Source organism: Thamnophis sirtalis, unplaced genomic scaffold, assembly GCF_051295495.1.
Source record: "Thamnophis sirtalis isolate CommonGarterSnake01/CBP01778 unplaced genomic scaffold, rThaSir2_p1.2 scaffold_3, whole genome shotgun sequence".
Classification (NCBI taxonomy): domain Eukaryota; kingdom Metazoa; phylum Chordata; class Lepidosauria; order Squamata; family Natricidae; genus Thamnophis; species Thamnophis sirtalis.
This window is the reverse complement of record NW_028261383.1, coordinates 158,239,999-158,254,484: the sequence shown is the minus strand read 5'-3', so window position 1 is coordinate 158,254,484 and position 14,486 is coordinate 158,239,999. Positions and strand designations below refer to the sequence as shown.

The window sequence follows — 14,486 nt, the reverse complement described above, 5'->3', positions numbered from 1 at the left end:
ACTCTTGAGAATGGTGATCTATTTTGGCCATCTAAACTGCCATCCAAAAGTGATTACTGTATTTTTCAGAGTATCAGATGCACCAAGGTTTTGAAGAGGCAAATTTTAAAAAAGTAGGTAGGTAGATAAGGGGATAGACAGGGAGAGAAAGAGAGAGCAATACAGTAGGTAGGTAAGTAGAGAGAGAGAGTAGTTAGGTAGGTAGGTAGGTAGATAAAGGGATATAGAGAGAGAAATAGTGTGTGTGTGTAGGTAGATAGGTAGAGGGATAAAGAGAAATAGAAAGGGATAAAGAGAGAGAAATACAGTAGATAGGTAGGGAGAGAGAGAGGGAGTAGGTAGGTTGGTAGGTAGAGGGATAGAGAGAGAGAAATAGAGAGAGAAATACAGTAGGTAGGTAGGGAGAGAGATAGAGTAGTTAGGTAGGTAGTTAGTTAGTTAGGTAGGTAGATAGGAGGGTAAATAAAGGGATAGAGAGAGAAATACAGTAGGAAGGGAGGGAGGGAGAGTGTGTGTGTAGGTAGGTGGGTAGGTAGAGGGATAGAGAGAGAGAAATAGAGATAAAGATAAATACAGTAGATAGGTAGGTGTTTCTGCTGTCACAGCACTTGATCAATGTAATTCTCATCAATCAGTTAAAGAGCTTTCCAAAAGGGAAAAAAAAGTTTTTGCACTCTGCAAACCTCCCCAAAACGGCCCGTTTTTCACAAAAGTGGGCCCGTTTCCCTCCCCCCAAAAAGGCATGAATAGCCGGGGGGGGGCTTGCAGAGTGCTCCTGGAGGGTGGGGTGGGGCAAAAATGAGCAAAAAACAGCCCGGGTTTTGTCAAAAAAATTGCATGCATAGCCTTATGGAGGCTTATAGAGTGCTGCTGGGGGCTGGGGGGGGGGACTGCCCTTTTGTGCTCATTTCTGCCCTCCCCAGCCCTCATGAGTTGTCTGAAAGCCTCCATAAGGGTATGCACAGCCATTTTGGTGAAGGGGCGGGGCTTCAGGAGGCAAAAAAAGATGTATTTGGTGTATGACACACCCAGATTTTCAGCCTCTTTTTTGAGAAAAAAAGCTGTATCTTATACTCCAAAAAATATGGTATTTAAATCAGAGGAAATCTCTCATGGCACATGGCAGGAACTGTAATGAAGCATCTAAAAACTACAGCACACCCATACATACAGCCCAAAGAGTGGATCCAGTATGTAAACAACACCTTCTTAGTAATAAAAATGTTAACAACTAGAGAAGACACAAGAAACAATCAATATCATCATCAAAGGAATAAAATTTACAAGGGAAGAAGAAAACAAAACTACCCTTTCTAATATCAGCAGAGGAAATGAAAGCTAACATGCAGTACAATGCAGTGAGCCATGTGCAATCAGATACATTGGGGAAACAAAACAAGCACTTCATAAACACATGGCACAACATAGGAGAACAAACCCATCAGAACAAGATTCAGCAGTCCATCTGCATTTAAAAACAAAGGTTACTCTTGAAGACAGCAAAGTCCACATTTTGGACAGAGGGGACTGCTGGTTTGAAAGATGGGTCAAAAATGCCATCTGTGTCAAACTTGAACAGCCCACTCTCAATATATGGGAGGGATAGGACATCATCTATCTCCAGTCTATAACACAGGCCTTTCACCAGTTCCATTTGAGCTATGCAAGTGATCCTGAGGACACAGATAAACCTCCAGGTGGCCTTAACAACTCCCTAAAAGAATGCAAATGACCAGCTGTCTGCAAGGAGTATAAACCCTTCCCTACCATCCAGTCAAAGCTGAAGAAGCTTCTTGGAAGCAAAATGTCTTCAAAGAAAAACAAGAAAGTTCAGTTGCCTCTTGAAAAAAGCTTCTTTGAGATAACCAAGCTAGGAGCTTTTTTCTTTTGGTGGGAAGAATAAAATTCCCAACTGTTTTTTTTAAAGTAATAAAGTGGTATTAAAGTGTTACTTGTGACTAGTGAAACTGGCTCTGAAAACAGTTTGCATATTTGCAATGAATATGATTATTTATTAAGTTATATTGTAGCCTGTGCATGAACTAAATCATTGACTGACCAACTCAAGATGCTATTCATCCTCGACAGTAATTTACAGAGTTCTCTAAGGATCTAGATTGCTTATTATTATTTGCTTTCAAGAGGACAAGGGCATGAAATTAAGAGCTGAGGTGCCAAGATAAGTATGTTGGTAGGGAGTTAAGGGCTTGCATTTTATGATGAAATATTGTAAGAGTGGGGAAGAGAGAATAAAATAAGTTTCCTAGTTACAACATCTAGCTTGTTATGCTTGTAATAATTAAGAACAAGATATATTTTCCCTAGTTATGAAATAATTGGGGCAACATATTGTAGAAAATTAGCACCTACCCCTCTTAGAAGAATGAAATATTTTAGGAAATATTAAAAAGGCAGAATGTTATATTTCCCCTAAAGGAGAAATATGTTTCTAAAGACAGAAACTCAGAGCTTTAGTTCCCTGCCCCCAAGCAGACACTAAGCTGAGGCCAGCCTTTAGAAATGCAGATTTGGTAATCCATTACTCCCAGCAGCAAGGTCTGAACAAAGGTAGGATTAGCCCTCAGCCCCTTCAGTGCATCAGCACATTTCAACCAAACTTGACTTCAAGACAAGCATGACCCCACATGGTCCCACGGGAGTCTGACAGCAACCAATAGAATACATGCCCTTGCCACAGGAACAGGATGCTCAAGGGCAAGGCCCGAGAGAGGATATAAATAACCCTCATTCTCCACTCCATGTGTCCAGCTGCCCAAGACCTGAAATCCATGTGGTCCTGTCCATCAATAAACCATCTTTCCAATCAGCCTCTATGTTTCCAGTGTCTTCCTCCGCACTTGGAACTGAACCAGATGGATATTTCTTACAACAATATAATTGAAAAACATTTTATTTACAACACTTATTTTTTATTTGTGTCTACTAAAAAATCAATACAGTGCCCTATCTGCCTCCTATTTACTGACAACCAGAAATATAAGCAACTTACGCCAAGCACTAACCTGAGAGATCCAGATATTCGTCCTGTTCTGTTTTAGGGAGTCCTTCCAGCATTTCTAGCATTCGGGTAACAATCTTTTGAAAAGATGCTAATAACTGTGGCAGTCCACAAAAATCCAATCCCTGTGAATTAATACGTACGTTTTAGGATGAGAAACAAGAATAAAACTTCCAAAACTAAAGTGACTCTGCAGAACATTTATGACTAATTATGGACTGCCATGTCAATTATCTTTGCAATCAGTACTGAGTATTCAAGGGCAGTTAGCATGGAATCAAATGTAAATTTTCACCTGAATTTTACTATTATCATTAGAATATTTAAAAGGGAGGAGGGGAAAGAAAAGGGAAGAAAATCACATTAGAACACTTTAACTTCTTGCATGTGCTATCATTAAGGACACTAAGTAAGTATGTAATAGATTCAGACTTTTCTCCTTTCACTCTTAGGCCAATTCCATTCTGTTTTTATTCTGATTGGGTTAGCTTTATTTAAAAATGATTTATTCTCATTCGAAACAAACCATAAACAAAACTGCAACAGGATGTTGTGGTGGTCTATTTACTCAGATATAAACATATATGCTCTAATGATTATGAGTGCTAGTTTCTTGCCAAAGAGGGTGTGAACAACTGTAATAAGGCAATTACTGTATTTTTCGGAGTATAAGCCGCACTGGAGTATAAGCCGCAGCAAGGTTTTGAAGAGGAAAAAAAAGTTTTTACACTCTGCAAACCTCCCCAAAATGACCCGTTTTTCACAAAAATGGGCCCGTTCCCCCCCCCCCAAAAGGCATGAATAGCCTTTAGGGAGCTTGCAGTGTGCTCCTGGAGGGCTGTGGGGGATAAAAACGAGCAAAAAATGGCCTGTTTTTTTCCCCCCAAAAAAATGTGCCCGTTTTTTGTTTAAAAAAAGGGCATGGATAGCCTTTAGGAAGCTTATAGAGTGCTCCTGGTGGAGGCTCATTTCTGCCCTCCCCAGCCCAAGTAGCTCTCTAAAAGCTTCCTAGAGGCTATGCACAGCCATTTTGGTGAAGGGGGCAGGGTTTCTAGAGGCAAGAAAATGCTGTATTCAGTGTATAAGACGCACCCAGATTTTCAGCCTCTTTTTTGTGGGAAAAGGGTGTGTCTTATACTCCGAAAAATATGGTAAATATAGAATCTATTGTTTTCCGAACCTAGATAATGTAACAAATACCATTTGAAAAGAACTGACTCAGGCATATCAGAGTAAAAGAAAACCATTTTTAAAGTGGGGAGGCCAGCAGTAACAATAGGAATACTATTGTCATTAATTTTTAATTGGAATCACAGAACTACATTTGCCATATCAAAATGGGAGCATTAGATGTTACCAAAAACACATACTGTTAAGTAAATGGGCAGTCATCAAGTTCCTGCCAGTAAACCTATCTCTAAATTACTTCTTTCAAATCCAAAACTGTAAATTGCAGAAAAATCTGAGGAATAGTTCAACATGTTAATTAGAATATACTTAAATTCTATTTGCAATCAAAGATCCTGTTTTACCAGGACCTGCTGTGATCACAACAGAAAGCCTTGCTGCCCATCAGAGAAGGTAGAGAATAAAAAGAGGCAAGGCAGGCACTGTCTCTGCTCTGAGCCAGCATGAAAAGAAACACATACCTGTGTTTTGCATTATATTAGCCCATTTGGTGGCTTTATAGCAGGCATGTCCAAAGTCCGGCCCATGGGCCAATTGCAGCCTGTTTTCAAATTTTGAGTGGCCCACAGCCTCTTCTCTCCACCAGTTATTTGTTTAGTCTTTCATAAAATAGTTAATTTGCATTTAATGTTAATGGTTCAAAGAAGGTCAGGCTGAATGGTCGGCCCCACACACTTTCACCTCACCAAATCTGGCTCACCAAAAACCAGAAAAGTTTGGACACCCCTGCTTTATAATGTCATACATCTATTTTTTCTGTGCAAAGGTATTTTCCCCAAAGGTGAAAAACCCAGCCTGGCTGGAACTTTGCTATTCTAGATTTCACTAGACCAAGGCAACTCCTGAATTTGCCTTACCGGAAGCGTCTGAAAAGAATCATACACCACAGTTGTGTATAATTGGAAGTAATGATATAATAGCTTCACCAGAACTTGTTGCTGGTTCACATTATCTCTTGGAACCTATGGAAGTAAAAGGAAATGAAAAAGATAATTCATATTTTAATTAACAGAATCCCCCATCCAGAAATATTATATCAATTTTTTAAAAATATGGTACTCTAATTATTGAATTTCCTGAGTTTATAATCCAAAAAAAGTACAGGTCACTGATTTATCTCCCATTCTTCTTTCTTTTTTTCTTCCCAATATGACATTTGCCAAATTACATCTTTCTGGAAAAAAAAGCTTAAATATGAGGATTGCAGTTATGAGTGAATCTCAGATGTATACACCAACTACAATAGGTTCTGTTTTTAAAGCTAATTTTCTAGACTTCAGGACAGGAAATTAATAAAGCGTCAACACTTTTTCCTCTCCATCACCACACCTTTAACCTAGTAATGTTCCAGATCCATCCATTCCAAAATAAAGCCATTTTGAAAAATTGGCTTCTATCTAAATCACATAAATTTGCAGAGATGCAGCATGAATTTCAACCAAAAGAATTAAAAAACAGCTTTACTTACCATATCTAATAGCTTGCACAGCAGCCTGAAATAACTTTCCATGAATGTAGAAATCCTCAGGATATCATCCAACTCAAAAGTCACCTGTTTATCTTTTTTTGCACGCTCATATAAAGGAGTTACAAGCAACTGGCCACTTTCAGCCAACACTTTAAGGAGAGGTTCTTGAGCACCCACAGAATAGTTCAGAGCTTCTGTGGCTTGCTTAAAAAAGGGACCTACAGGAGTTTCGGGAACTAACAGTGCTTTATTCAGTTCAACACCAGCAAAGAGAATGTCTAAAGTGAGCCTTAAGCAATGGGACTCGTTGGATTTTCTCAAGAAGACTTTAGACTGCTGAATAACTTCTTTACTTTGTCTGAAACAGCCAGTTTTGCAGAGGTAACGTACTCTTACCACCATAAGCTCAAAGATACAGAGGCAGTCCTGGAAGGGCAAAGGTTCACTTACACCATTCTTTTCCAAAATGGCTGCCACCAAGTGATGGAAAAGCTGCTCATTGAGAAAACAGGCTTCTTCCTTCTTCAGAGGGCTGCACCAGGCCTCAAAAGAAACAGCGGCAGCAGAAGCATGCCGGGCCACCATGGAGGTAAAGAATGGAGGTTCATGGAGCAAAATGGTAGGCGAGTTATGCTCCAAGAGCATTAAAAACCGCACTGCTTGTAGCTGGGTGGAGAGTGCAAGCTTAAATTCAACAGGCATTTTTTCCATTTTGGCCACAGTGTCTGTGGTCTTCCACAGCACACTAAATGTACTTTTGGCAATAGAGGCATAGTCATCAACAGGCACTTGGGGAGGCTGGTGTTTCAACAGATCAGCATAGAGAAGGTCAGCAAACCTCAGGCAACTATCAGATGGACCATTAGCAGCCGCTCCCCGTAGCATGTGGTAAAGTAGCCTTTCCAAATAGAGAGGAACATATTGACGTCTTGCAGATACATAGCCATGATAAGCCATGTCAGCTAGGGCCTGGAGGCTTTTTAAATGACCTGGGCAGTCCAAGCCTTCTCCAAACCTGTAGATGCAAGCCCGAAGGATCCGATCACATGCTGATGTTTGCATGGAAGCTTCTTTTGGACAGTCTGCATTTTTAGGCCCACATATGAGGTATTCCTGTAATTAGAAAAGCTTATATCTAATAAGGCAGCCTTCTTTTTAAAACAAACAATCATCCAGAGTATCTTTTCTACCTTGGTGATCTCCAGATGTCCTCCTATTATTTGGCAAAACCTACAGCCTGTAAGGCAGGTATGAGAAGGCTAGAAAACTCCAATTATACCACAACCACCATCATTCCCATACAATGCTTATGTTGATTGAGAACTCTGGGAATTGCCAACAACCACATACCCCAGTTTAAGGAAAGATTAACATCCTGCAGTCCAATTTTCTATTCCTGCCCTACGGAATTTACTTAGATGTCTATTTCCAGCAGTTTTGAGCAAGCAGCTTGTTAAAAAGCCTGCAAGAAAACTAGTGACTGATGTTCACAGATAGGAGTAAATTTTTACTACAAGGAAAACAATGCAGTACAATGCTAATAACAGCAACAATATACAATCAATATAAAACGTAACATTAAAGAAACCTATACTGTATAAAGGACACACAAATATTTCCTAAAGGTCTTTTGCAGTGTTTTAAGGCCGTCTAAACTTTACGCAATCGATAGATGTAATTGAAGGAACAGTCCATTCCAGAAGCCAGGACATAAGATTTCTGGGTCTACAGCGAATGGTTAAGATTCAAAATGTTTTCAGTCTATTCTAAGCAGAATTAAATACAATACAATAACATTTAGTTATTATTAACAGGCATTTCAGATCTGCCATCCTTGGATGCATTTCATTGGTTTTTTTTTCAATCATTCGTTGGCAACACACCATGCAGATTTCTTACCTTCAGCAGTGATAACAAAGTCAGAGTTTCTTGCGGAGTATTAGTCTGTGCCACAAAATCCACATTTTTAAGGAACTTCATTTTGCATGCCTGAAAAAAGAAAATATGTATATACATTTAGCCCATAGATCCTGCCAAGCCTCATTGGGCCTCTTAATGCTTTGCTATACCTCCCACCTGTACCTTGCCACAATTTTCAGTAGCTATAATTTTTCTGTATTATATGGTTTCCTATCAGACCATAGCAGCAAGCTTTATATTCAACTCTAATATCCATAACTGTATTAGAAGTTTGGTCAAACTTTTTACCATGGAATTCACTAGGTGTCCTAGGCTAGTCAAATTTTTCAGCCCAACATATCTGGGTTATTGAGGAAGGAGTAAAAACAAAAGATGATCTTCCTCCCAAAAGTAGAATGGTAGTAATTTCATGTCATAAAAACCTATGCAAGTCAAAAGTATAAAAATCTGACACACACTCTTATATCTGGTTCCCTTTCCTATAGATTTTCTACTTAATTCTCATTTATTATTCTCAACACAAATAACTTTTCCACCTGAGCCTCTAGGAGACAACCTGGAATGAGGGACAGTTTAAAGTGCAAATATTATACAATATGAACACCTGGAAAAACTTTAGATTATGGAGATATAGTAAAACTATACTTGTCATATTTCATTGTTGTGCCATACTTTTTTAAAAAGCTGCAAATGCATCAGCTTAAGCTTATCTCACACTTTTGGATGCATTTTGTTTTGTCCCACTTCATTCAATATATTGCTATTAAGTTGTGTTCAGATTTCACAAAGTGATTCAGGCTCATCTCACTTTATATGGAACCTATCAATATTGTATTCTTTCACTGTCACTCAGGACTCCCCCCTCCCTAAATTGCAAATTACATGAGGTATTTTAGTAAAGTATCATACAATCAGTTAATTGCAAATGTACAATTTAAGCCACCAACTCTTATTAGCACTACAAGGTAGACCTGTCCAAGAAATCAACTGACAGGAAGGATAAAACTTTTATTGAGATTGAGTATAACAGTAAATTGTGGAAAGTGTGATTACGCTGAACTACAACCTCCTAATTCACTGAATCAGGGAGTTGCCTTCTCACTCGGCTTCCAAATATTATTTTCAATTTGTCAATTTTAATAGATTTGTATGCCGCCCAATCCCGAAGGACTCTTGTGGTAGATGCTCCAACCCCATAGTCTTCACAAAAAGTCTCTCTCTGTCGCGGTTATCTTATTCTGCCTATCTCCTGATAACAGGAACCCAATATACCACAAAAAGTGTGAAGGAGTTAACTCATAGAACATCTATTTTATGAAGTCTCAGAAAGTTCAATTAAAGACATTTTCTCTCCATATACAAAACTTGTCCCAAGCCCAATGAACCTATCTCAACTTAAAGAACAGTTTAGAAGCATCTATTGGCTTCTTTAAACACCCTCTAGTGTACTAGATTAAATATAGACTTGACCAATTTGTAATGTAATGTAGTGTGTGTGTTTGTGCGCACACACACGGTATTTGTCTTTGGTGTATATGCTTTGTACACTGAGAGCATATACACCAAAGACAAATTACTTGTGTGTCCAATCACACTTGGCCAATAAAGAATTCTATTATGTGTTTGTGTCTCTGTGTGTGTATGTATATAACATATAGCACGTATGTGTATATGTCTATATGTGTATATGTGTATATGTGTATATGTCTATATATCATGTGTATGTTATATATGGTGTGTGTATGTGTGTTTGTATTAAGAGTGAGCAACAGAATTTCATTTTTAATGTGTGCCAGAGTGCTCACAGTAAAAAATGACAATAAAAGTAATCGTACCTTACTTCAGCGCATTGCAAAATTTGCATTTAGAGCGTGTAACAAACACGACTGGCCAAAAGCGTTTATAGCTTCCCTCCCACATTATCAAAAAAATAGCAGATATTGCTTTTTCGAATAACTGGTCTGCAGTTTCCTTCAGAAGAGTGGGCATAATTCAACGTTAACATTACGCTGGACGGGAAATACTGTATGGGAGTTATGGTCCAAGGCCACTATTGGGAAAATATGAGTGATAAATACAGTACACGGTAGCTGTTCCGGGGATCTCCCGCACAATTTCTGACTACTCCCGAGCGCCCAGCGAGAAGAGCACCCACATACCCATCGCCCCCCCCCCCAACTCAGCCTACCCGCCGCCAGAAAGTCTTTCCTCGCAACCGGTCTCTTGCTCTCTAAAGCAGCCACGACCGGCAGCTGAAACAAGAACAGACTCGGCCCCGCGCCCCGTTCAAATCGAAAATGGCGACCAATCACAAAAGCGGCAGCGTAGCTCCGCCCATTTCCTCCCCGCCCATTGCTTTCCGGAAATTCGCACGGGAGTCGCCGCGACAAGCCTTCAATTAACTTATGTAGGCAGGAGGGCGAGTAACGTTTGAATGCTAGCAATTCTTACCCCCGATTGCCATCCTTAAGTAGGGCACCTGCGGTGTATCTTATTTGGGTTTCCCTACCGTGTATGACTTGAGTAAATGGCTAATAATTTTGTTTTAAATATTCTCTTTTACAAGCTGTTAGTCAAACTTATTTAATTGGTTTATTTATTTAGCTTGTCACTCATGTACAAGATAACAGGGATAAGAATAAACATGAATAAGAACACGGGAAATGGGTACAAATAAATGGGGAAAATAGGACAGGGACGTTAAGCACACTGGTGCACTTATGCACGCTCCTACTGACCTCTGAGGAATGGGGTGAGATCAACAGTGGACAGTCTAAGGTTAAAGTTATGGATGTTCCCTTAACATTTAATACTATACAGTGCTTCTCATCCTTGGCAACTTTTAAATAAGCCTAGAATTCTGAGTGTTAAATGTCCACACACCTTGCCAAGGTTAAGAAGCACTGATTTAATGTATAAATATGCACGCACACTTTCTTGAGGCAAAGTCCCACTAAGTGAAATGTAGTACAGGTTGTCCCCGACTTTAAAGAGTTTGTATAGTGACTACTGGAAAAAGTGACTTATGACTATTTTTCACACTTACGACCTTTGCAGCATCCATATGATCGTGTGATCAAAATTAAGATGCTTGGCAGCTGGTTCATATTTATGACCGTTGCTGTGTCCTTGAATCGTGTGATCCCCTTTGGCAACCTTCTGACAAGCAAAGTCAATGGGGAAGCCAGATTCACTTAACAGCCAGGTTACTAACTTATCAACTGCAGTGTTTCACTTAACCACTGAAGCAAGAAAGGTCGTATAATGGGGCAAAACTCACATAACAAATGTCTCACTTTACAACATAAATTTTGGGCTCAATTGTGGTCGTTACTCAACGACTGTATGTGGTATGGTATACCACTATTATGGCACTTTGAACTAGAGCAGCATATAGTTGTTTGGTCTGATAAAAGGAGGCTGTTTTCTCAATTAGAATGATAAGGCTGGAATGCTAGAACAGGGGCTCATTTCATGAATCTTGTCACAAGAAGTTTCAAACAAGCTATATAGTTTTGGGGTTTACAATGCCCACAAAATACATTTAACTGGAGATATGGGTGCATAGTGGGGTTAATGGATCTCAGCCTTCACTCTAAGGCAATTGTATGATGTCAGATAAACCACTGCTTTCAGTGAGATATCCTCCCTGGTAAATGTAATTACCATATAATTACCAAAAGCCTAACCTACACAGCAGAAGGAAATCTGTAATGTAACTGCAGTACTCCCCAACATACGACCACAATTGAGCCCAAAGTTTCTGTTCTTAAGCGAGACAGTTGTTAAGTGAGTTTAGCCCCATTTTAGACCTTTCTTGCCTTACTTGTTAAGTGAATCATTGCAGTTGATAAGTTAGTAACCTGGTTGTTAAGTGAATCTGGCTTCCCCGTTGATCCTAGGACATAGCAACAGTCATAAATATGAACCAGTTGACAAGCAACTTAATTTTGATCACATGATCAAGGGGATGCTGCAAAGGTGGTAACTGTAAATTTAAAGTGGACATAAGTCACTTTTTTCAGTACCATTGTCACTAAACAAACTGTTAAATCAACAACTACCTGTATATATATATGTGCGTATGTGTGAGTCAGTTTGGTGTAAAGGCAAGGGTATTGGTCTAGAAACCGGAATACTGAGTTCTTCTTCTGCCTTGACTGAATAACTTTGGGCCAGTCACCCTCACAGGATGATTGTTGTGAGGAAAATAGGAGGGAGGAGTATCATATATGTTTGCCACCTTGAATTACTCAGTAATAAGTAATAAATAAATGCAGGATAAAAACCTAAATTAATAAAATGAGTCTATATAGTGAGACCTTCATTTTGAAAAAAAAAACACAACACAGGTGATCCTCGACTTATGACCACAATTGAGGCCAAAAATTTGTTCAGTGAGTTTTGCCCCATTTTACGACTTTGCTTGCCACATTTGTTAAGTAAATCACTGCAGTTGTTAGATTAGAAACACAATTGTTAAGTGAATCTGGCTTTCCCATTGACTTTGCTTGTCAGGTCACAAAAGGTGATCACGACTGGAGACTTGCATGGGAGTGTATGTAACTTACTCAGTAGTTTTCCATACAAAATAACATTTTTCTTTGCCTGTGATTCATCACAACATTCAATATTCCTAGCTGGGGAATGCTGCAATCTTGTCTCCAATTGATATCCTATCCTCCGAAAATAAGATGCAGCCAATCCACTTAGTGTTCATGTTAATTTGATTCCAATATGTTTAACCATGGTCTGTTACAAGGGTGGTTTGCTGCCGGCGGTACTGCCGGTTCGTTGCGCACACTTTTCACACATGTGCACAGTTGAGTGTAAATTGTTCTGCACATCACAAAACATTTAAAAATGATTAAAAACCAAGCTGGCAATGACAGCGTCAACTAGGGCAGTGTTTTTCAACCTTTTTTGTGCAAAGGCACACTTTTTTCATGAAAAAAATCACGAGGCACACCACCATTAGAAAATGTTAAAAAAATTTAACTCTGTGCCTATATTGACTATATATAAAGTAATTCTCCCACGGCACACTTTACACTATGTCACGGCACACTAGTGTGCCACGGCACAGTGGTTGAAAAACACTGAACTAGAGAACTGGTTCAGGGGCGTGGCCAGCCTGCTGGTGCTACTGGTTTGGTGACCCAGTCCCAATTTCCACTACCTGTTCACCCGAACCAGTGCAAACCAGTAGCAACCCACCTCTGCTCTGTTAACTACAACATTGCATGAGTCATAATTGCTTGGATTTACACAGAATCCTATGCCATATTCTGTAATAAAAGTAACAGGAATCAGTGCACTTAGGTCAGGATCAATAGTTTTGGACTAGTGAAACTTTGGGGGATGGGGAATAAATAGGCACTATTCCAAAATGGCTCCACTGAAAGGTCATCTTTGTTAACAAAATAACTGGTAAGATAGGCAGCACAAATTCTAAATCTGCATTTTTTGACAATCACTACTAAGTAAATCTTTACAGGGAGGGAGGGGGAGAAAGTCCAAGGTAGTTGGAGCAATGGTAGTAAATGGGGATATATGAAAAAGTCAGATATAAGCATAGGAAGTGATAAATAGGTTGTTTTTTTGTCTAGAATGGTCAGTTTTTCTTCTTAGCATGTTTATTTGTATTGTGACCCCCCCCACACACACAAGTACTTATGGTTCAGTCCTTTGTCTCATGCATGATCTGCCCATCAGTTATTCCATCATAATCCCAATGGTTGGACATAGACGCTGCCCCAACAGAAGTGGAGGAAGATGTCAATAGCTCATTGCGGACTGCTTTGAAGACTTCAGAATTAGATTGTCCATACTTTAATTGACAACCTGCAGAGGAAGATGATTAAGATAGAAAGAGAGATAGTATATGTACATCCATTAAATGAAAAAGAGGCAAAAGATTTAAAACTATAAAAATTATAGAATTTAGGCAGGTATTTTAATTTACTAATTGTTTTATGCTATAGTGCAGTGGTCTTCAACCTTGGCAACTTTAAGACTTGTGGACTTCAACTCCCAGAGTTCCTCAGCCAGCTTTGCTTAAAGTTGCCAAGGTTGGAGACCACTGCTATAGTGCATGTGTAAATATTTACCCTTTCACTAAAAAGTATTTGGATATTTTATAAAATAGAAGTTAACAACATCAAAGCATTATGACATTTTAAAAAATCTAGCTTGTTCATGTCTTTATTCTAATGCCATTCTTCAATATTTGAATATATGAAAGATTACTATCATAAGAATACCTAAATGTCAAATATCTTTAAGATGAGATTCTTTGAGATTCAGATAATCTTAGTTTTATGGTATGAGAAATCTAGATATATTCAGTGATAATATGGGTAGATATTCTAAGCTGATTTTTTTTCACTATAGAGAGAACAAGTATTTCAATATTTTCAAGTGGAAAGAAGGGTTCAAAGGAATTATCTGCTACAAGAGAGCCAGAACAGATCTTGACTGCAGTATTTTTCACTTTTGCCAAGGACACAAAAATTGTTGAGAACGTCTTTAGTAGTGCTAAATAGAGCAGGTGCCTCTGTAAAGGGCAAGGAATGAAGAAATTAGCAAGAAGAATGGTGGGCTTCAGACATTTTGTATTTGAAAGAACCCAATCAGAGAGGGGGGAGGGAAGGGAGGGAGGGGGAGGGGGTAGATATGAACATGTCTCAGAGCCATTTTGGAGTTTAGCAGGATAGAAATACCAATAATAAATAAAAGGAGCCCTTCCAGAATAAAAAGGAAGTTTTTGCTTTGTAAAAGCATTTGGAACACTGGTAAAATGACATCACTGCAGAGATACCTTTAATATATACTCTTAATCTGCAATACTGTGTCATCATGTCTTAACAAGTGGAGCTCAAATGCGGCACT

The 14,486-nt window shown here is 39.0% G+C and overlaps 1 protein-coding gene across 1 annotated transcript in view; it reads right to left on the bottom strand.

Annotated features, from left to right (window-relative positions):
* The window catches only part of ESPL1 (extra spindle pole bodies like 1, separase), a 49,893-nt gene extending 42,238 nt beyond the window's left edge, over positions 1-7,655 (bottom strand). Inside the window, exons 1-4 of the mRNA XM_087707887.1 lie at positions 7,575-7,655; positions 5,676-6,788; positions 5,065-5,169; positions 3,024-3,144 (exon numbers count right to left, since the gene is read on the bottom strand). Coding sequence (XP_087564013.1) covers positions 3,024-3,144; positions 5,065-5,169; positions 5,676-6,788; positions 7,575-7,655 — 1,420 coding nt within the window. The remainder of the gene's footprint in view (positions 1-3,023; positions 3,145-5,064; positions 5,170-5,675; positions 6,789-7,574) is intronic.
* Positions 7,656-14,486: the final 6,831 nt, after the last annotated feature.